This window comes from Esox lucius, chromosome 15 (assembly GCF_011004845.1).
Source record: "Esox lucius isolate fEsoLuc1 chromosome 15, fEsoLuc1.pri, whole genome shotgun sequence".
NCBI classification, from domain to species: Eukaryota; Metazoa; Chordata; class Actinopteri; order Esociformes; family Esocidae; genus Esox; species Esox lucius.
In genome coordinates this window covers 15,793,874-15,818,120 of record NC_047583.1, presented here as the reverse complement: position 1 = coordinate 15,818,120, position 24,247 = coordinate 15,793,874, and the positions used below count along the sequence as shown (strand labels likewise).

General features: G+C 41.3%; 1 protein-coding gene across 2 annotated transcripts; it reads right to left on the bottom strand.

Moving 5' to 3' along the window:
* Positions 1–230: 230 nt before the first annotated feature.
* LOC105015592 (proline-rich membrane anchor 1) lies at positions 231–24,059 on the bottom strand. 2 transcript variants are annotated; one of them, XM_010878861.4, is made up of 4 exons: positions 23,675–24,059; positions 18,185–18,326; positions 10,760–10,886; positions 231–2,243 (listed from the first exon to the last, which is right to left on the bottom strand). In XM_010878861.4, the coding sequence occupies exons 1-4, from the start codon at positions 23,699–23,701 to the stop codon at positions 2,144–2,146; spliced, it is 396 nt and encodes a 131-aa protein (XP_010877163.1). In that variant the 5' UTR covers positions 23,702–24,059; the 3' UTR covers positions 231–2,143. The 2 variants fall into 2 exon arrangements, with proteins under 2 accessions (XP_010877163.1, XP_010877162.3); XM_010878860.3 differs by lacking the exon at positions 23,675–24,059 and adding an exon at positions 19,305–20,073.
* Positions 24,060–24,247: the final 188 nt, after the last annotated feature.

Below are 24,247 nucleotides of genomic sequence, written 5' to 3'. Positions count from 1 at the left end.
CAAATAATAAACTAGCTTTATCTATGTTGTACAACATGTCATTCAATTAAAACCTGTTCCCAGTCTGTCTGTCTCTCGTTCTGATGATTACATTCCTATCTTTCTGTACATTTTCAATACATCTGATAAAGTCATTGACTGACTCAACTGAATACACAATATCGATTTTATGTATACTTTTGGTATATAATGCATCAATTATGCAATAACTTGTACCAAATACACATGAATGGCTTGCTCCATAAACATGACATTGATTTAATTCTAATTGGTAGCACATTTTTTTAATTTCTACTATGTATAAACATTTTCTGTTACACTGTACATGTAATTAACAGTCCAGAAGGCAGATATTTTTAAATATCAATATTTACATTCATGCATCCATGATCATTTCCCTGATAATGTACAGTATAAGTGACGTGTCATCAGTATCTGGTACATTATAGGGTATATGGTTATACCTAAGCATGTCACAATGCAAGGTCTGTTTACAAGATCCAACAGTAATGGAACATTTCAGAGATCCTGCCAGCCGTACATCTATTGTGTTCTCTCACACGCACGCACGCACACACTCACACACTTGTATTTACAGATAAACGGCACCCAAAAAGCAGCTAAATAATTGATTGATGCTTAAAATCAACAGTGTACAGTTTGTAGCAGAAGGATGTTGAGGGTGCCTGTGAGTGCACTGAGTCACATGTCCTTTTGAAGCCATCCTCTGCAACTTGATATCCGGATTAGCCTCTGTTTAGAATCCTGCCCTCCACCAATCAGCACGTCAGCCCTGGGCTCATGTGCACTGTTTCTATAGTGATGGGTTCTCCCCTGGCTGGGAGGTGGAACAATTAATACTGTAAAATCCCATCAGAACATGGCAAAGGGCTTCCCACTGTCCCCCCCCACAGCTTCCCTGGCTGTCTAACCACTGATGTGACAAAACAAAATATAATACTTACTTTTAATCATGTCAGGGGCATTCACCTGTGATAAAGGGGTACTTACAGTATAAGCTGCTAAGAGCATGGTCAGAAAACACATTCACAAACTCACATCACAGAAATCCCCCTCTTATTCTTTGAAGTTGCAGGGGAACAGAGAAAGGCATATCAAACAGCAAGAGATCCACAACTGATATCAAAAAAGGTAAAAGCAAAACATATCAAATAATAATAAATTAAAAAAACATTGCAAATAATTAAATCAACGGAATAAATCAAGAATTAAATACACAAGCAGACAATATACATGAAGAAATAAATGAACGACAAATAAGATAGGCAGATGAAGTTGCCCTCATTCTCGGTTCTCAAGTTGTGTTGTTTTATGGAACATAGGGACTGACTTGACCCGCTTGTTTCAATTCCTACTAGGTATGACCTGTATATATTTTGTAATTGCATAGTCAGATGAGAACTATACATCCTAAACCACAGCAAGCACCTGCAACTGTGCCAGTGGTATATAAAATTTGCTTTAAAAAATAAAAAAATAAAAAGGGTCAGAGAAGAATAGATGAAAAAAAAGAGTTTTTAAATTCATAAAAACTGCATGCACATTTTCTTCATGATCTTGTTCAACCTCCTATCCCATTGGAGAGCTTCAATGTCTGTTTCTACATTGCAGTTGTTTGTAACCAGCAAAAGTGTGGAGCGATGTAGATTGGCAGCGTAGTTGACAGCATGATGTTCTTCAGTCTGATGAAGTTCTCAATTCACTTCTTTACTAGGTTTTTAAATCCATTTTCACATTTGTATTTCTCTCTATATGGTTTTTGCTATTTTCCTTTATTTGGATTTTACTTTCATCCAGGCAACATGCTAAGAGAGAAGGAAAGGCCTTAAACAGAACCCCTTTTGCTTTCTAGGTAAGAGGGGTTGTAGTATTTTGACTAGGGTCGATGGTGGGTCGTGGTGATGCCACTTCCTCTTCTGGTCAGTAGTCTACACCAGTGGTTCCCAACAAGGGATGCTAGGACCCCCGGGGGTACTTGGTCTATCTACAGGGGGTACTTGAGAAGACTCATGAGAGCATAGGCTCACTGGTCAATGTACATGGGGTATTTCTGGGGGTACTGCAAGCAGAGCAAAATTCAGTTGGTGGTACTGTGAACCTAAACAGGTTGGGAACCACTGGACTACACCACAGTGTTGTTGGGGCCCATGGCCTTCTTGTTGCGTGCACTCATGGCATACTCTCCACGACTAGTCCCGTTCTCCTCTTTCCGTAGTGGTTTCCTGCAAACAAACACAGTTCTTGTGACAACAGTAGAGGTGCTCTAACTTCAGAGAAACATAAGTCATACTGTTTCACCTAAGGCGGACGGGATGTCATAGGTTTTTGTGGTTGGAAACACTCTTCATCCTGGTTCTCTAATAGGCTTAACCCTAAAAAGTCACATTGCTTTTAGAGCCGGGAAAGTACAGAGAAGATACACATCTAACAAAAGAGATGTGAAAGAGAAGATACAAATCAAACAAAGAGATGTGAAAGAAAAGAGAAGATACACATCTAACAAAAGACATGTGAAAGGAAAGAGAAGATACACATCTAAGAGAAGAGACCTGAAAGAGAAGATACAAATCAAACAAAAGAGATGTGAAAGGAAAGAGAAGATACACATCTAAGAGAAGAGATGTGAAAGAGAAGATACAAATCAAACAAAAGAGATGTGAAAGGAAAGAGAAGATACATATCAAACAGAAAACATGCCTGACGTGGCGATAAAACATGCTCTCCGTTGACTGTCAATTAGATTAGCTTTGATTCCAGAGAAGGGCTTGTTATGTACACACCGCACAGACGAAATGCCGATCAGGTTACAATTCAAATCACTGTAGTATGTGACATTCCCTCCTTCACCAGGGTTATGCTGTAATGCAACCCTTTTTGAGAGCCACTTTATGGTGCAAAACAAGACGCATCACATGATCCTCCGCTGCCATTGGTCTCTGAAGAGCAGTATCCTTCCAGGCAGGCCCTTTTCATGCATCCTTCAGTGCTTTTGTGGTTATTATATTTGTCCAGTGTACTGTGTCTTCTGTGCCGACCCCTTCAGCTGCTCTCCCTGCCCAGGCTTATGTAACCCAGAGACAGATCTGAACACAGTCATTGTCCCACTCAATACTGTACACGGCCTTCAGTAGCACAGAGGACCCTTAAGCTACATCTTAGCACAGTGTCCCCTTATCTTCTTAAAGCCACGAAGGGACAGTTTGACCTGATGGACAGTCATTGTCAGTCTAATGTAGACCAAGACGTTGCCCTGCTACTGAGATGTTATTGGAAGAATATCAAAATGTTCAATTAAATACAGAGAACAAAAATATGTTGGCTCTGTATTCCAGCGCTTTGAAATCCAGTGACTACTGGGTTAAAGTGCAGACTGTCAGCTTTCATTTGAGGGTATTTTCAAGCATATTGGATGAACAATTATGATTTGGTTTCTGACAACCTGATGACCAATGAAGTGTCAATGCAAGTTAAGCTGGCAATCATGGAACGCAGACACTGGACAGAGGAAGAACTCAGCCTAGAAGGCCAGCATCCCGGAGTCTCCTCTTCACTATTGATGTTGAGACTGGTGTTTTGCAGGTACTATTTAATGACGCTGCCAGTTGAGGAACTGTGAGGCGTTTCTCAAACTAGACACTCTGATTTATTTTTTCTCTTGCACAGTTGGGGCCTCTCACTCCTCCTTCTGTTCTGGTTGGCGACAGTTTGCGCTGTTCTGTGAAGGGAGTATTACACATCATTGAACGAGATCTTCAGTTTCTTGGTCATTTCTCGCCTGAAATAGCTTTCATTTCTGAGACCAGTAATAGGCTGATGAGTTTCAAAAGAAAGTTATTTGTTTCTGGCCATTTTGAGCCTGTAATCAAACCCACAATTGTTGATGCTTCAGATACTCAACTAGCCTAGAGAAGGACAGTTCTGTTACTTCTTTAATCAGAACAACAATTTTCAGCTATGCTAACATAATTGCAAAAGGCTTTTCTAACGAACACATTGCCTTTTAAAATGATAATCTTGGATTAGCAAACACAATGTGCCATTAGAAAACAGGACTGATTGTCACTGAAAATGGGCCTCTGTACGCCTATGTAGATATTCTATAAAAAATTCTACACTGTGTTTTTGTGATCTGGTGTTATTTTAATGGAAAACAAGGAAATGTTTATTTGACCACAGACTTTTGAATGCTAGTGTAGGTTCTGTAGTTTCTCAATGGTTGTTCATCAAATATGGTTGAACAGTCTGCTCTTTATCCCCATAGTCACTGTCTAATTACAAATCCAAAGTGCTGGACTACACAGCCAGTTCACTGCATATTGGTAACAACGAAACATGAGCCACAACTGTTATTTGACCCTAACTAATCCAATGTCTAGTATAAAGATCCTATTTAAATCTACTAACATTACAAGACTTAACTGTAATGTTTGAGTAATATAACCTGTATGCTCTGTGCTGTCTGTAAATTCCCATTTCCCATTCACTATTTCCAACCAACTGTAGATGGTGTCCCTCATTCCTTAACCGAATGGTCCCAAATGACTACTTGGTTTTTACTAGCTTTGTGTCTGGGAATGACCGTTAGATACCCAGACCTTGGGAATGCTTTCCCATGATATGACAGTGACAGTGATTCAGTGCTAGTACCGTGAGGTACAATGTGTAAATGTCGTCTGTAGGAGCGTGTCCTGTAGCGAGATGGGGATCTTGGTGGTGAGGCTGGCTACAGACGACAGCCCTGCTGATTAACAGATGCTGTGTTCTCCCTCTGAGACTGGGGACAATCTGTCTGGGAGAGGAAACTGTCAGGCCCAAGGGTACCAAACTATCCTGCTGGGATATGACTGGTGTGTGCTTTCATGACTGTTGGTAGTTAGGGCAGTTGGGATACAGACCTCCCCACTTACTGTAGGTCTCCATGGACCACTTGAAAGCTGTTTTAAGCCCCATAACTGGTTCCACTGGCACTGACATGGTCTCCAGACACAGACAATAAATGTTTTATTTTTCCCAGCAGGCCACAATAGAGGGCAGGCTGTTCAGGCCTCAAGGCGACCTCTACCCAGGCCTTTAATAATAGATGTATGCTGTTGACACCTGGAAGGTAGCTACACAACACTTCACAGGTCAGATTAGTATTTCATATCAAAGCTGTGCAATCGTAGCACAGGTCTCTATTTGAAGTTTTTGGAAGGGATAATGTTTAGGTTGGGACATGTGTTGAGCTGTTTACAGCTACTCTCCTACCATCTGGAGGAACATGCTTGGGTTCAAAGACACCTCACATAGCGGTTTTCACTGTTCAATGTAAGTAGTTGTAGTAATGAAAAAAATCAGAAAACCAGAATAGACTTTGAAACTAGAGTTTAACTTTTCAATTACAGAGAAAATATAGAGAATTAGTCAGGGGTTTGAATACTTTTGCGAGGCAACAACAGCAAAATCGAATGAAATAAAAGATCTTTCATTGGAGAATTGAGAATGACGTGTGTTGCCCTGTCTAAGATGACGTGTGTGTTGCCTTGTCTAAGATGACATGTGTGTTGGCCTGTCTAAGATGACTTGTGTGTTGCCCTGTCTAAGATGACTTGTGTGTTGCCCTGTCTAAGATGACGTGTGTTGCCCTGTCTAAGATGACGTGTGTGTTGCCCTGTCTAAGATGACGTGTGTGTTGCCCTGTCTAAGATGACGTGTGTGTTGCCCTGTCTAAGATGACATGTGTGTTGCCCTGTCTAAGATGACGTGTGTTGCCCTGTCTAAGATGACGTGTGTGTTGCCCTGTCTAAGATGACGTGTGTGTTACCCTGTCTAAGATGACGTGTGTGTTGCCCTGTCTAAGATGACGTGTGTGTTGCCCTGTCTAAGATGACTTGTGTGTTGCCCTGTCTAAGATGATACACGGATTAGCCGTTAGCATGCTAGCAGTAGTCCTTAAACTGAGCAGTTTTTGATTGTTTTTGTTTTTTTGTTTATTTATTTAAGAAGCCAATTCATTTAATTTGTTAGAAGAAATTTGAACTAACATCACAAATAGTTAACTTGAGTTAACAAGGCATTCCGGTATATGTTATAAATGTGATGTTTCTTTGCAAGTCATAACATATCAAAGGAAACAAAAACAGGGACCCATTTTGGCCTACGAGACACACTTTCACAACTATTAGCAGAAATGTAGTCTTCAACTGATTAGGTCTAATGGCCTTTTATTTGTAACATAGTTATTAAAGATACAACATATTCACCTTTCTCAAGAAATCGTTCCCCAAAATAATGGTAATTATGGATTTACGCTGAACACAAACTGTCCTGATTTTTTCCTCCTTGTTGCGTAGCCATCCCACAGGAGACGGACACAGAGAAATAGAATAGAGGACATGGATGAATTGGTATGTTATCTTGTTCTGGTGTTAAGATTGCTTACGTTGCTGACTGCACGGACTACAGCACCATGTCTGTGGTTCGTATGGCCTAGCACAGACACACACACACACACACACACAGCACGCCTGAATCCTTCCTTCCATGCCCGCAAACAGCAGCTCCCCTGATGCTATGAACTGAATTGAATTAAAGTGGATGGAATGGGTTTCGTCCAACCTCTTTGCCTCTGATAGATGACTGGCAGAATAAGATTATGAGACAAACAAACAAAAGGCCAAATGTGTGCAGCTCAGCTAAGGGGCGGCCAGCCGGCCGGGGCTTGCAGAGATAGCTCCTTTAGTGTGTGTGCTGCCAGGGCCTTGGCCACACTCCAGCTGAGTTTCACTGGGAAAGCCCAGAGCACTGAGGGGCTTGAAGGGCTATATATAACTGTTTCTGTTTTGGTCGCTGACAAACCCTCTCTCACACTGTTATTGACTAAGACACCCAATTACTGCTTTCCCCCAGCATTGGTAGACAACATACTCTTTTGTCTCTTTTTTTCCCTCTAGGTTCTCTTTCCATCTCTCACTCTTTCTGACAGCAGATGCAGGATTACAGGGCCCAGGACAATTTTCAATCAATATTTTCCCTTTTCCTCCATTTCTTCAGACTGATGTCTTATTGGCTGGAGACTGATGTGAATAGGCAGGCCGGACCATAGGGTTTTCCCTCCGCACAGGACTTGGCGTGGCACAGAGTCTGCAGTCAGTGAGCCCCACTCCAGTCAGAGCTTCAGGACACGACCCGCTTGCATGTATAAAAGATGTAGCCTGCGACTGAATGACTGCGCAAATTAATTCATAAATAATGACTTGGGTTTGGGGCTACAGCTGCCCGTATTGCAACAAGACTTTTATGCCACTGCTGCATTAGAAAAGGTGCCCCTTGGCTACAGTGGGGGCTGGAGAATTCCTGAACCAACCATCCATTACTTCCACTGCCTGACTTCGCCTGTTTGTTGTTTGAGGAAAAGATAGACATAATCGTACTGAGGAAAGCCATACGCAGCATCCAATTGTTTGTATTTAAATAATGTGTCTACAGATATGTCTGTGTGTGTGTGTGTCTTTGTGTGTATATATATGTCTTTTTGCAGTATATGTTATTTAGTCATGCTGTCCCTTAGCATGTGTGTATGTGTTTCTGTATGTTTGTGTCTGAACGCGTGTGACACACTGTTCTGTCTGAATGTCAGGGAATTGGGTCTCAGTTTTGCTGCAGGATAAAATCCCACATGAACCAAACCAAACAGCGGGAAACAGTTCACATTATCACTACAACAACGGGTCATCAGTTTCTATAAGAACAGCAAAGTCGAATGAAATGAAAGATAATTCATTGGAGAATTGAGAATGACGTGTGTGTTGCCCTGTCTAAGATGACGTGTGTGTTGCCCTGTCTAAGATGACGTGTGTGTTGCCCTGTCTAAGATGACGTGTGTGTTGCCCTGTCTAAGATGACGTGTGTGTTGCCCTGTCTAAGATGACGTGTGTGTTGCCCTGTCTAAGATGACGTGTGTGTTACCCTGTCTAAGATGACGTGTGTGTTGCCCTGTCTAAGATGACGTGTGTGTTGCCCTGTCTAAGATGACGTGTGTGTTGCCCTGTCTAAGATGACGTGTGTAACTGGCTTTAGGGCAGGGATCATCAACTCTTACCCTAAGAGGGCCAGAGCCTGCTGGTTTTCTGTTCTACCTCATCGTTAATTGGATCTGCCTAGTGTCTTCAGGTCTGATTAGAGGGCTGCAATGAAAACATTTATTGGAACTGGCTTGGTAGGCCAGATATGATGACCCCTGCTTTAGGGTGAAACAGCCATCATAAAATGATTTATGATACAGTATTGATGAATGACATCACACTGAGTGGAGGCAGTCCTTTCTTAATGATCCCTAGGACCCATTCCAGTACCCTGACCTCTGAAAACCCCATGACTCATAAGACAGACACAACAGCAGTCCTGAAGGCTATAATGGCACTTATATTCTAGTAAAAGTAATTCATGTATTCCATTGCATAGGATTGGTGGAATGCGCTCATTGATAAGAGATAAATTGTTCCTGAAATGAAAGAAGTTACCAAGAAGTCGGTTTTGGAAAACTGTTTGACTTACATAAGTGAGTTATGTACATATTCAGAAATGACAGCCTACATAACACTACATACACACTGATGAGCCAACATTATGACCACCTGCCAAATATGCTGTTGGTCCTCTGAATTCCTCCAAAACAGCGATGACACAGAACTGGCACCAAGACATTAGCAGCAGATCCTTCAAGTCCTGTAAGTTACGAATTGGAGCCGCAGTGGCTCAGACTAGAAGGTCCAGCACATAACACAGATGCTCAATCGGATTGAGAACTGGGGAATTTGGAGGGCTTCATCATGTTCCTCAAACCCTTACCAAACAATGTGTGCAGTTTGGCAGGGAGCATTATCCTGATGAAAGAGGCCACTGCCATCAGGGAATATCATTGTACATGTGCACCTGGTCTGCATCGTTGTTTAGGTATGTGGCACGTGCTGAATTGATGTCCACATGAATTCCGGCCCAGCGGAACATTGCCCAGAGCATCACACTCCCTCCACCGGCTTGTCGTCTTCCCACAGTGCATCCTAGTGACCTCGACTCCCCAGGTGAATGGCGCGCACGTACACGGCCGTCCACGTGATGTAAAAGAAAACGGGACTAATTTGACCAGGCAACCATCTTCCACTGCTCCTAGGTCCAGTTCTGATGCTTGCACGCCCATTGTAGGTGCATTTGACGGTGGACAGGGGGCATCATGAGCACTCTGACCTGTCTCTGGCTACGCACCCACATATGCAGCAGGGTGTGATGCACTGTGTGTTGTGACACATTCCTCCTGTAATCATCATTAACATTTTCTGTGACTTGTGCCATAGTGGACCTTCTGTCAGTTCAGACCAGACGGGATAGACTTTGTTGCCCTCGCACATAGATGAGCCTTGGGCACCCAACACCCTGTGGACGGTTTGTGGTTTGTCCCTCCTCGGACCGATGTCAGTAGGTACTCACCACCGTTGACCGGGAGCACCCCACAAGCCTTGTCATTTCAGAGATGCTCTGACCCAGTCGTCAGGCCATAACAAATTGGGCCTTGTCATAGTCGCTCAGGTCTTTACTGCCCATTTCTCCTGCATCACTCACGTTGACTATGAGAACTGATTGTTTGCTTACCATCTAATCTACCCAGACCTTGACATGTGCCCTTGGTAGGAGATGATCAATGTTATTTGCTTCACCTGTGAGTGGTCACAATGTTTTGGCTCATCTGTGTATATTGAGGTTTTCACAGTCGGCACAAGATTCAAATTAGTTGAGGGTTTCCAGAGCTCTTCAAACAATGTTGTCAAAGAAAGTGTAAGGACCAAACTGTTGGAACTACAAGCAAATAAATAGATGTGAGACTCAATAATCTTTTCAAAACCAGGATATTGGTGGTCACGCAGTACAACGTACACAAGCTTCGGTATCCATCCAAAGATAAGTTAATTGCCACTACTGCAAAACCCGCTAACTGTGTATATGGAAGATCCCTGATGCCAGAAACAAAGTGTTAAAAATGGGTTGAATAATAATGGGTACATTATACCTCATACTTCAGAAATACACTTCAAAACAAACTTCCTATTAATGTTTGCATCTCTTTAGCCTCATGGTAGTGTGTGCTAGGATTTACAATGCGTTTGTATGCACCAACGGAGTACATTTCACAGTCATTTTAGTCCTACCACTCAAAATGAAATAGCTAAATGATACATGGTGTAAGATTATCTTAAAATAGTTCCACATGCTTAGTAGAATAATACATTAAGGGCCAATACTTCAGTAACCAGCTTCATTTTCTCTCATGTTTGTTCTGTTCTAAACCTTATTTTATTGTCCAGGCACAATCCTAGTCATATTAGCAACAAGTACTGGCTGTTGCATCTTTAGATCACTCCTCTGTCTAAATTTCTGACAGATATTTTCATCTCTGTCACATGGAACTGCTGTCTTGCTCGTATATACACTGCAGGTTATGAACTACTTGCATTTTGGATGCACTTGTATGTAACCTCCTGCCTTGAAATATCGAAAGTGCACATTGCTGTACTTATTAAGTAACGACATAATATCAACATTAAGCATAACAAAGCTTTAAAGAAATACATAATAAAATCTGAAAAATGTAAAGAAAAAAACATCTGCTCTAATATACACTTTTTTGGGTCAACTGTATTTTGAGTAGATACACGCTAAAAAGCATTTTTCAAGACCATCACGCTGAAATAGTTCACCAGCATACCTTTTTATGGCCTTGTAGCAGATGATGATGGCTGAAAGGAGGAAAACAGCCAAGGCGCAGCCCACTGTCCCCAGCACTATTACGTCCATCCACCACGGCCTCAACTGGGGTAGAGGGGACTCAACCACTGGAAGGGGAGCATGAACAGAGACAGAAAATACATAGTAGTTACATCGTTTTGGGTTCTAAGTGGAAACCACATGGATACTACAAGTAACCAAAAACGGTTCTACCTGGAACTAGAAATGTTAGCCTATGTGGAAAGCCATATTATCCTTCTGGATCCCTTTTCTTTGAGAGTATAGCACTTGCCCACTTATCAACATTAAGTTATCATGCTACCTGCCATGGCCTAGATCATTTTCCCCCCTAAAAATTACATTAAAAGCTATCCTTAGCCATTCTGTCTGAGGATAGCATGACGATAGCTCATCATTAATGCAGCTCAAAAACATTCCAGGTTGTAAATCAACTGCCAGTGTTCTGATTAAAGATGTATTGATTCTCAGTAACCCTATATTACTGTAATATTGCACCACAAAGCTCATGGCCCATTTGCTTAGGTTTAATATCAAGAGATATCAAACCCTGCATTATTAATAATTTAAGGTGCAGTTTTATCAGAAAACCACTATATGTCCAAACTAATTCCATGTTCTGACCATATTATGTCAGACTGAGGGTTTAGATACACATCAGGGATCTTGTATTACACTTTGTGCAACTTAGCAACTTATCTGAAGAATCTACTCCCTGCACTTGCCTTCTCCCCAGACACATCTGTTTTCTCACTGTTTCCAAATCTCTCGGCCTACACAATCTTTATCAAATGGTTTACTGCAGGTGACAAAGCAGATTGCAGTGTGGTAAATTATTCTAAAAATGTTTTATTGAGCAGCCTTTCAGCGGCAAGCCTGTAAACTATGTTGCCATTGTCAAGGATAAGAAGAACTGCCATTTTTACAAGGGTGTACTTGGCAGTGTGGGTGAACCATGCCTTACTGCAGAAAAATAAATCCATTCTGGCTTCAAGTTTAGACTGAAGGTGGGTGATAGGGACGTGGTAGGAGAGATGTTCAAGGGGCAAGCAGGTTGAGGTAGATTCCAGTTGTAGAGCATATGTTTAGGTTTTTGGTATTGAGGGGAGTTTGGTTGAATGCCTGAATACCTGACAGTAAAGAGCTTGAAGGGCTTGATGAGCTGCTAATAAGCAGAACCAGGTGTTCTACATTAGGGGAGAGCTGAAAACCTATAGGACAGTACAGTATGTCACCAGGAAGGGGTTTGGGCGGCCCTGATGTACACAGAGAATGGAGTGGCCCAAAGAACTGAAACTTGAGGAACTCCAATGGATACAGCCAGACCTTTAGACAGAAGGCTCTCTTCTCTCACACCCAGTCCCTTTCTCGATGATGGGGAATAATAGCCTACTATGGATGTAAGTTTGGATGTAAAGACGTGTGACACTGAAAGTACTGCTCCGTTTAACAGGAGGGACATCCTAGGGGTCCCCAGCAAAAAGCATGACTCGCTCTGTCAGAGGCAACCCAATTTCTATATCTAGGAATTAACTGAACATAGCTCACCAGCCGAATCCCTGACTAAGAGGTAATGATTACTTGAAATTTGATGGTGACAGGGTATAATAATCTAGGTATTCCATTCGGTAAAGAACCACAAAAGTCACATCCCCAGCATTTGGATTACAGTTTGGTTGTAAACCAGAGTGAATAATTGACTCCACAGTAACACATAACCCTTAGTAATGCTGTGGAATATTCCAACACCGCAGATTTATCCAGAGCAAATGACAAGGCACGTTCCCCCAGTACACCACGTCATAAGTCACTATGAATGTAAAATCTCCTCTGAGCCCAACTTCAGTTTTAATCCTGCATTTTGTCAACGGCTGTAGGATTTAATTCAGTCAGGGGTAAGGATCTACTTCAGTGTGATACAGCTCTCTCCTTTGAAGGGACTGAGCCATTTTTAGAGCACAGACTTATCTTTGCACTGCCAATTTGCTTAATTTGGCATTTTAAATGTTTGTATATTCAGGCTCTCGCATTGTCCCACTTTTTAATACACACTTCACACATATTCATGGCTTGTTTTGGGATCACTTTTAAAACTCCAATCAGCTCCGACACCTCCCTTGTGCATCTGGCACACACCAAAACAAACAGATTTTACAGCAGCAATGATTACAGATAAATCCATTAAGTGCTGTAGTACGCCTCTTTTATTTTTTTTAGATGATAGGTGTTTTGTCTCTTCTCCCGATAGACAACCAGCATAAATACAAGCTGCTAGCTTAACAATTTAGTTAAGAAATAACTTTTTTTTTCCAGTAGCCAAGATGTTTTCTTTTGCCAGAATAACGGGACTCTCCTTTTTGAGCCACACAAACATACAGAATGATATGACATACAAGTGTAGTGATGCATCATCCTTGACAACAGTAACTGACACACAAACATACAGAATGATATGACATACAGGTGTAGCGATGCATCATCCTTGACAACGGTAACTGACACACAAACAGACAGAATGATATGACATACAGGTGTAGCGATGCATCATCCTTGACAACAGTAACTGACACACAAACATACAGAATGATATGACATACAGGTGTAGCGATGCATCATCCTTGACAACAGTAACTGACACACAAACATACAGAATGATATGACATACAGGTGTAGCAATGCATCATCCTTGACAACAGTAACTGACACTCAGTGGCCAATATGTTATGTACACTCATATAGCACTGAATTGGACACCCTACGCCTCCAGAACAGTCTTCATTCTTCCAGGTGTTAGAAACGTGTCCTTTTGATGTTGGTCCAGGCTGACGAGATTACATCACACAGTTGCTGCATACTGGGTGGCAGTGAGTTGATGCTGCCAACATCCTGCCCCATCTAATCCCAAGTGGTTCCTTATTGGGTTGAGGGAATGAGTAGACGGTTTGAGTGAACTGAACTGGGATTCTTTGGACCAGGAAATGTTATTTCACTACTCAATTGTCCAGTGCTGACTAGCGCAGAGGAGCTGTGTCTTCCAAGACGCTGTTCTGCACTCCACTGTTGTACTGTGCCGTCACATGGTGGTTTGTGTCCCACCTGTTAGCTTGCATGATTCTTGCCATTCTCACTTGACATATCTCATGTCTCATAGACATTGTTGTGTGTGAAAACCCATCAGGGCAGTAGTTTCTTAGATACAGGAACACGTGTGTCTGCTACCAGTAATCATACCATTCTTGAAGTGGCTCAGGTTACTTGTTGTCCACAATGTATCAATCAATTGAACAGGAACTGAAGGGCATAGTGCCTGTAAGCCTGCAGTCAATAGAAATCCCTGTCCACATCTGGTGTGTCTCATCAATGGGCTACTAAGTGCATGTATACAATAAGAGGAGAATTACAACATACTCTACATACGTATGTGCATCTACATACTGTACATACAAATGTGCATCTACTGTGCACACTCAATGGCTTTTTCCACATTTTGCAGTGGGATTCAAAGTGGGATTCAAACTAATACTTTTTTAGTCTTTATACAGTGTCCACCATAACTAATTTGGTTGAGTATGGCTCTGACAATATCAGGGTTGTGGGTTTGATTTCAAACAACGTACACTCACTACATTAAGTAATTTTGGATAAGCTTCAGCTAAATGGAAAGATTTATAATTCGCACAACTGGATTGTACATTATTTGCCCATAATTATTTTAAAATGTGATCAATCTCTGTCAAGTTGCGTGTTTTTCCAAATCAGAATCCCCTCAAGTCTGCATCTATTAAAAAGTCTACAAATCTGTGCCCTTTTTTTGCGAAGAACTGGACAAAATATGTAGTTTTTGTGGTTAAATATGTGCTGTATTAAATGTCAACTGAAGATAATACTAACATTATAGACAACTATACAGATAACACTAAAAGCAGTACAAAACACTTATTATTTAATCAATTTTAAAAAATTAGCAAAAAGAACAATATCATTATTTTGTCCAGCTTTTTTATTGGGGTTTGCCCTGACAAAAGGAAGGGAATATTTATTGATTAAATAATTTGTAGCTTTTTATTTTGTATTTATTTATAAAAATGTCTAAAACCTTATTTTCACTTTGACATTACAAGTTGCTCTGGAAATGAGTGTCTGCTAAATCTCAAAAATGTAAATGGGACCATGCATGTAGACTAGATTTGTGAAACAATCTGTGGATGCAGATTTAAGTCAGCTGCGTCATTATGGCTAGGAGGTCCTGAAAATACAGACCTAAGCGGTTTGCAGATGGTGCCGCTAATTGGCTGAGCCGGGTGGATGTTGGACAGGGTTGCTCCTAATTGTCTGAGCCAGGTGGATGTTGGACAGGGTTGCTCCTAATTGTCTGAGCCAGGTGGATGTTGGACAGGGTTGCTCCTAATTCTTAGCTCTATCGTGGTTGTTGGCCGGGGAATGAACTTTCTTCAAACACATATGTGCAGGTGAATTGTTATTGCAGATTGGATCAGAGGGCAGGTGTTATATTTGATTCCCCCGAACCTGCTATTGAGACGTTGTGAAGGCAAGGCCATACATTTCTAATTGGATGTCACAATATTGGAAGGGAAGAAAAAAGTACACATTTGAATGACAAATCAAAAAATACAATAATAATATATCAGGGTGTAACGTAACAACATTTACAAAAAGACCAAGGGTTGAATACCAAATAGACTGTATGTATATATGAATTCATGATTACAGAATTAAAACATTGCGAGAAGCCAGAATATGATGGTATAGAGGGAAGATTTACATAATTACCATATTATAAGAAAATGAACAGAATTACAATATTATTAGAAGATAAAAAGAATATTAACTGTAGAGAACCAGTGTAGATATTACAGTTTATCAAAGACATTGCGGACATAAATCAACAGGTGGTTGGTTGGTAGGTTAGAGAAACCTTGGTCAATGACAGTCTTATCAATTCATAGACAAGTCACTGTGTGATTTAGAGAAAAGAGGCCCATTTTAGCTGATCAACGGAAATCACTGAAGCTGATTGATTGAAGCATTTTCACAGCTGCCTTTTCAGCATTAAATGATAAATTGCTCCTCCTCTTTCTTAGTATGCTATCTGACTTTCTCAGTTGTAACCTGGGCTGAGCGAACTTTCAGCATAAATGTCCCATTTATTTTAGCACATTGCTTATTACAGTATGCATGAAAACATACTAACAAGACAACAGTAAACATGTTGTCCTCATTCATCGACCCCTGGACCAATCAGTGTAAATCTGTAAATTCCAGATGTCTGTGACTGAAATTGGTTCATGAACATCAGGGATTGGTGGGGTGGATGTCAGGCAGGGCTGCTTTACCTTGTTGCACTCTGGTGAATCCTTGTGGTTCAGTTGGATGCCTGCGTGCTTAATGGTGTTTTTTGGCCAGACAATGCACTCTCTTCCAGGTGCATAGGTCGCAGCAAATACTTTCTTACTGGGCAAGCAGTATGATAAGCGGTATCAGTGGTGAGATGTGTCATCTAAACTTAAAAACTATCAAAAATAAATACAAAATGTAATAAAAAAAAAATATTGACTTGTGTTTTGGATCATTGTCTTATGGCCTGATCCATTTTCAGTTCAGACAGAAGGCCTCAGTATTATCTACTACATTGTGTAATTCAGAGTTGAATCAATAACAGTAGGTTGGCCAGGCCCTGAAGCAGCAAAGCAGTCCCAAACCAAAAACCTCCTTCCACCAAGCTTTACATGGGGTTCTTCTGTTCAAAAGCAGCGTTTTTTTTAACCGACACTACGCCCAAACAACTCCTTTGATTCGTCTGTCCATTGCACATTGTTCCAGACATCTTGTTTTTCACCCAGTGGTTGTCTGAGAAAACGTCTGCCATGGATTTATATAATGACAAATTTCAATAGTTGATAGGCACCGATTGTGGATGGAGAGGCCTGTAGGTTCCCTGATGTTACCCTGTTTTTATGTTCCGTTCTTAGAGGACTTTTCGATCAACTCTTGAGCTAAATTTGTTGGGAGTGTCTGTCCTAAATAGAATATCACTGCTCCACAATGATTTTCATTGCAGATGATTCTTGGACAGTGGATTATTTCAAACAGCTTGGAAATGGTCCCAGAGTCATTGGCATGAGCAATAATTTTTCATAGGGCCTCAGACAATTTCTCAAATTATGTTACCTTTATCTGTCAATAGGGAAAATGAAGATATCATACATGAATATGTCGAAATATGTATACACAAACGTAATAAAAGACAAACCCTTTCAGGGGTATTATTAGCTTCCTCACAGCACTGTAGATACAGCAAAATGTTTTTTTGAAGATCGGTCATTCTGTGCTGGAATAGTAGTATTAGGGTTTTTCAAAAACTTGTAAATTATGAAGGACTATGGGTTTGTGAGACAAATGTGGTCCTTGAGAGGACAGATGCCAAATGTCATGCATTCAGGTCAAATTGGGTCAGGGGCATGACCTTGCAAATATAGCATTTTCAATTGATTGTTCTAGCGCCACCATCTGGCCTAACAGTGTAATGTTTTAAATGCCATATCTCAATGGCAAGACAAATCATTCCGAGGTGTCTGAGATCCTGCGTGTGGTACAGAGATCGATCACGCATCCTCTCACCCTACTCATTTTCTTTGCGGTGGAAAATCATTTTAAGGGTCATACTGACAAAATATTCCCTGTCAACTAAAGTGAGGTCGTACACTTCATCTAGTTGATAGAACAAGTTTTTTTTTAAACATCAGACCTAATCATTCATTAATACCTGAACTATGGTGGAGTGACTGACATCAGTAAGGCATTCAACTCAGAAAACAGAATAGAAACAGACATAGGCAAAAACACACAGTCAGAGCCTCCGGCTCAACTTCAAAATGCAGACGGGACAGCCGTGGCGGTTCATTAGCCCCCTTATCTGTATCAAAACTAGAATTTAATTAACTCATCTGTGTTTTAATCAGGCGCTCCTCGAGGGGAAACCCAACCACTGAGCCTGGCAGCTCAGCATGCAGAGATTTCACAGGCAACTGGGTACTCCCCAAGGTCAAGCCAAGCATAAATTAGTCCTCTGTTCAGCTGTCAACATCCTGCCTAGATCTCAGAAACGTATGTTAAATTCCGCTCCCCTGTGGCTCTTTTCTGTAAGAAGATTCAAACCCTTTATTCTACTACAGTGGCTCTGGTATAAGTCCACTGTACTGCAAAGTGTTAACAAGCCATTTAAAGAAAGTGAGAATGGTTCGCTAGATGTTGACCCTGGGACTGCTGAGACTGAGCCCTGTGATAATGAGACGAGACACTGAGACAGAGGAGTGAAACTGCAGAGGCTTGCTGGTGTGCTGTGAGATAGGTGCGAGTTCAGCCTTACCTGTGGCCAACAGTAGCCGTGGGGGAGGTGGGGGAGGAGGCGGTGGGGGAAGTGGAGGGTAGCTTCTACACTGGCATGCCAGCTGGCAGTGGTCGCTCACTTTCCCAGCTACAGTCTGTGAGCATGACCTCTGCTGTTCACCCTTATGGACAGACACAGTGAAAGAGAGAGAGAGACACAGAGAGAGGTTTCTCTATTCATTATGCATTCAAGAATATTAACGTTCATTATCCAACACCACCAAAAGGCATATTTCAGATATTTTATAATTAAAAGGGGAACAAAATGAGAGCTTAGAATATTAATATAGGCGTATTGTAACCTAGACTGTAATATATACTGAGTCATTGCATTACCGCACAAAATGTCCTTCACCATCAGTGGTAATCCACCTGGCAACTAAATCATCATGGTGTGTGATTTGGAAACCTCTGGATTACCACTCAGTAGTATTCAAGATCTTATCTCTCTACTATATACTGCTTCCCCAAAAGCTGCATTCATAGACATCCAGGATGGTAACATGTCTATGGCTGCAACCCTCTCCCTCAGAGAAACCACCCACCACCAGAGTGGGCAGCAGGTTGCCCTGAGGAGAGTGCGTGGGTGGACTTGGAAACTCGAGCAGATCACATTACACATGAACCCTGGCAACATCCCAGCAGCTCACTGCTCTCTGTAGGCAGCAACAAGGGCCATGGGTTGGAATACTCATCCTCAACATCATAAGCTGGGAATCTATTAGCTCACTGTGCTACTTTCTAGGAGTCGACCGCTTTTTGCCTGCCTGTGTGCGTTCCAATCACCTACATCCTATCAAAACGTTGAATCAACTGGGAACAACAGCTGCCTAGCTACAACACAAAACTTCTCAGTAGTTGATGCAATATAGCCAGTGGGGGTGCAGAAAGACAACAGTCACCTAAATAAACATCGTTTTGTGTGTTTAAAAAAGTATATATGATAGTACATAAAATAGGTGATAAAAGCGCGGTTTCCTCGACCAATATCAATACCTGGTATAATCATAAACACCCCACACATACAGCCCCACTTACAGTTTTGTAAGAACTACGTGTAAAATTACAAGTGTGTAGGCGCGCACGAACACAATACCTACCTGGCATGAGAGTAAAACCAACGAGAAAATGCAATGACCGAAAAGAAAAGGCCAAAAACTTAAAAGAAATGGTATTAAATCTTGGACCAGCATTCCTCCTGCGCTCTTCTCGAAGACACTATACAGCGTAGCGAGTAAACAAGCACGGTATGCATAGGATTGGTCCGTTTGGTAAATTCTCATCCACCCTATCCAAGTCGCTGGCGATATCTGTGACTGGCGTCTCCAGAAATAGTTTATGCCATATTCATTTTGCTGTTGAATTTCCGTTGTTGGTGGCATATGACAGGTAAGAAACCCAGGTGACTAAGCAATCCCAATAATTTAAATATCTAAAGTTATTTCCAGCGCTGCGAATCCAACCGATGCTCGGTTACTCCGTGTGATGTGAGAGCCGCAGACGGGACATAGGCTACCTCACATTCCTGCTTGTCAGCATGCAGGTGTGCAAATAATGAAGCCATCGAAGTTGAAGCAAATTAAGAAAAATAAATCCGTATAATTATTGTCAAACACAGGTCCCCAAAATAGCTGTTGCTTCGCTACACATTTCATCAACTTATTTACTAAATATCACTTTGAATTTATTTGAAAATATGTGTAACTCTGGAGAGCATAGCAAAGGGTTAAACTGATGCATCTCTCTGCCTGAAGACTATAGATAAGGCGGAGAGCCTCAAGGTACCATCCCGCATCCACTAGAAGTGCACCTCCGCGCACTTCACGTCCTCGCGGAGTGCCCTTCCTTTCAGCTAGACTGCGAGTGTACTCTTAAGACTATTCTCGAATCACATCGCGCGATTGATAGTAAAAGTTCAACAGACGAAAGACGCTTACTGAGGCACGTAGGTCGAAGAACCAGTATGCAAGGAAATATCATGTATGAATTGGCAATTGTAAGAATATTGTTTCCACCGGTTTATTTCGTTCAGCGAAAAGACGGGAGCGGATAGGAGGAATGAAGCCATATAAGGAAACCACTCAGAAGACTGAATTTAAGTCAGGGTTCAGATACATTTGCAAAAAATACGCACAGCAATGCAAAATCGTATTATGGAACATTTTATAATTATCTATAAAACATTTACAGTAAAACGTTACCATGACAGTAATGTGGGCTTTATATTGTGTTGTGGATTTTAGACATTTGCAACCATCAAGACTAGAAAGAAAACCTAGAAAGAAAGAATCTGGTTTCTTAAAAGTTTTTACTTGCGTGAATAAGTAGGCTAAATTATCTTAATTCCCCACATCTTACGCTTTGGATAGTGTACTAATATGGGCCAAATGCAGAGGAGTTGGAGAGGAAAATTGCATAACAATGTTAACGTGCACGCAGTCTTCTGTGAATAACAGGACACCGTTAACCATTGAGTCTTCCATGTTTACAGTCTCTTTCCCAACCTCAGTGGACAAGCCAATTTCATAACATGTAGCATATGCAGCTTCATGTGTACAGTGTTTTTCTGTTCTCCGGATCAGCACACAGTGGAGGTGGTTTCTGCAGAGTGAAGGTCAATTACGTCCTCTAATTAGACATCTCTAAACACCATGTAGGGGAAAACACTGGCTAGCCTGATTCATTCTCTAATCTCCGCACATCAGCAGCAATTCCAGTGCTAAAATGTAGAGGGGAAAGACTGCTCATGGCGGGTAATAAAGGAATGTTTAATTTATGAAGGTATGACTATGTGCACAGCACATTCAACTTTTGGCTTTTATATTGCTGCCACAAACAGGAATACTTTTTCATGAGGTATAATTATATAACTCACAATTTCCTGTTCAATATATCCATATCTTAAAATATGGATTCATACACTTCCAAGTTGTTATCTGCCTATATGAGAAGCAATGTGCTCTTTTCATGGATGCGCCAGAGGATGGGGTTGGCATTTCAGAATATACTAACTGGTGCAGTATAAATACCAGAGCTCGCAGCCTTTTCTGTCATGAGAGATAAGTTGGACACAAGACCTGACCTGACATTTAAGAATGCTGTAGGCTTCATGAAATTTAACTGGCATCCAATCCAATTATCCAAGTTATATTTGATGATGATCAATTCAGTCAACAAGTATATTGCAGCAATGAAGTGTCTTCAGTCCACTGGAAAACAAAATACTATAATTTTTCGCATTTCTCTTTTCACAATTACACATTGATATATTTTCCTCATCAGTAAAGATACATATTTTGAGTCTGAAGTCTGAAATATTGGCATAAACATGTCTTCTACGGATGGTTTTAGATCTCCTGAGGGAGCCGTTTAGTGGTTTAGCTCCTCTATCCTCTCCTCCAGTATATCACGATATTGATTAAATGACAGGAACCAAGCTCTACATCATCCACTTCCTGTCCTGCTGACTCCACTTGATTCCAGCAACCACAGAAAACCTGCCACAACACCATCCTTCACAACCTCACGCTCCACATTTAAGGCAATACCCTCTTTTGCTAATCATGATAAATTGGTTTTTACCCCCCATAGTACAGTGCAGTGTAGTCAACAGTGTTGACTATAGAAGGATCTACTTGTACCGACCTAACTAAACACCCAGCATATTCTGCTAGATTTTTCTTTTTAAAAATGTTAGCTAAACTAAATCACATGAGGTCCTACATAATATAAAGGACAGATATGAACCAAAAAGACTGTAAGGTGATTTTTATACCTTTATGGGTTTGCTCTTAAGTAATAACACTTTCAAAGAAACTCAACAACATAAAAATAGACAAAGCTTTCATAGCATTAACTTGTTTGTCCTCAATACAGTTTTCCAAAATGAATAGAGGTCTATTGCCATCTAGTGGCAAAGAGTGGTTTATTTGATTTTGTGAAGACGCCTCCTATTAGGGAGGTCTTGTCGATGGAAATGTATTTTTGAAGTTACCTGCAAAAAAGCAGCGAAGCATTGACACAGACTTGTGCAAGCATGGTCATTTAATATTTTAATCTTTCCTTTAGTTATTACATCCCGTTCATACATAGACAAAATCCCACTAATTACACCAGTCTTTCACCTATCTAAAAAAAAAAAACAGACAAAAAAGTCACATAATAATAATCTAGTAATTATTCCCGCATATTGATAGACGCTGTAATGAAAATAAATGAGTCTTTGTAATGGTTCATTTGTGGGGAAATTCACATAACTGGAAATCCAATAGTGAGAAAAAAAGATTAACGTGAAGGGAAAGAGGTTTAGCTACAAATACGTACAAATATTTACTGGGCAGGGAGGGCAAGCCAAACCAAGCTACTTAAAGAGTGTATAGAAAATAGACACATGTACAGAACATTATCTTTACATGCAAAGTCTTTTTGATCCTGAGCACCAGAGTTCCTAAGCTCCGTAAAGTGAGGAAAAGGTCACAAATTCCTGATCCACAGCCTGAGCAGGTATAAAAGGGTCATACCTGCAAATGGGTTTATTTGCTAGGCAAATAAGAGATACTGGGGTGTGGAAGGACCTCAGTCTGCAGTATGTGAAGTGGATGTGCCATTATGCTAATGAGAGAGCTGGTGGGAGTCCCAGTGCAGCAGCTGCTGGGAGCAGAGGGTAAGGGGGAGTCAATGCAAGTGATGTTGTCAATGCAGTGACCTACTGGCAACCAAGAACCACAGAGGTTGTTATGGTTACGATGGTGCATGTAGGATCTGATCTGTCCACTAACTGCAACAGAAAGTTACCTAACAGTGTTATCACCCAGGTTTACAGTGATTCCGGTTTCAAATTGATTAGTGTTTTCTTTCCAGTCACATTTCTGATAAGGTTTCAGAGGGGGACTTTATTATTCTATAATCTACCCTTGTCTGTCCCACGACATATCACAATCTGAAAAGGCTGACAAACCTTTCCTCCATCCGTCTTACTCAAACTGGCGTGAAGAAAGGGACACATAGTGGGATTTAATGGTGCCACTAAACTTCCTCTTTCTTAGTCACTTGAAAAACACAGAAGCAGTGCAATGGGCCGGGGAGGGGTGGACCATTGTTAATTGGCCTGAAGTTGGAAAATATGGTCCCTTTGCCCTGGAAAGGGTCAACAGTCTAAAGCAGAGAATGAGAGATCAACCTTTCATACTAAGGGTATGATTCACATATTATGGAAGTTATCCTGTAACTGAGAACACATTAAGGTTGTGCTCTAGAACATTTAAACATGTTTTAGCAACTGTACACTGTACACCGTTATAATTTTCACTGGACTCTGAGAAGTCAGTAGCTTACATTTGAATGTTATACAGTCAATTTAAATATTGTACAGTACATTTAATTGGGCGCTTAAAAATGTCCCGCCAACCACGTTTAAGCATCGGGAATAAAGTAGTATCGTGGTTGTAGGCATGCGGTGTAGGTTACTTACCAGACAAACGGCTTCCTCACATCTCATGCCACACTGCTGCCAAGTGGAGGTGGTTCAAGGCAACGATAGGTAGGCCTAGTCTTTTTTCTTCAATAAGGGGTTGGAGCTCAATTAGCATTTCACAAGTCCCTTTTTCCTCCTCTCCCCGCAGAGCCTTCTTTCTCCGGGGATTGTCCTGTTTTGAGCTCTTGTTGCCGTTGGCAGGGTGACAGTATTCGAGTGTGCAAACTTGTGCTATTGTCCGCCGTCCAAAAGGAGCCATGGAGACCCACTAATATGACACAGGAAAATGTTTGCTGATGGCAATTCTATGGGCTTTGTCCAACTCTTTCTCCTTCATGACGACTCGATTTAAGTCTCTAAATGTTTGACTACAAATGCAGGAGTGCTATCCAGCTCCTTTGCTTTTGTCCCGCGAGGTTTGAATGAGTAATTCAGCTTTTGTGTTGCTCGATTGAGGGGGCAAACAGAAAGACAAGATTCTTGAGCGCTCAAGCCCCCTTTCCATGGATATGTGCTCTTTAGATCCCCCTCTCCACCAAATCCTACATCTGACATCACTCTGGGAGGGGG

What these genes read in the sequence shown, in the direction of transcription:
- LOC105015592 (XM_010878860.3), bottom strand. Translation starts at nt 19,586, where the DNA reads ATGCCACCAACAACGGAAATTCAACAGCAAAATGAATATGGCATAAAC. An exon ending in TGGTTTTACTCTCATGCCAG is followed by an intron (nt 18,327 to 19,304) that starts GTAGGTATTGTG and finishes TCTGTCCATAAG; the next exon opens with GGTGAACAGCAGAGGTCATG. An exon ending in ACGGCTACTGTTGGCCACAG is followed by an intron (nt 10,887 to 18,184) that starts GTAAGGCTGAAC and finishes CTCCCCTTCCAG; the next exon opens with TGGTTGAGTCCCCTCTACCC.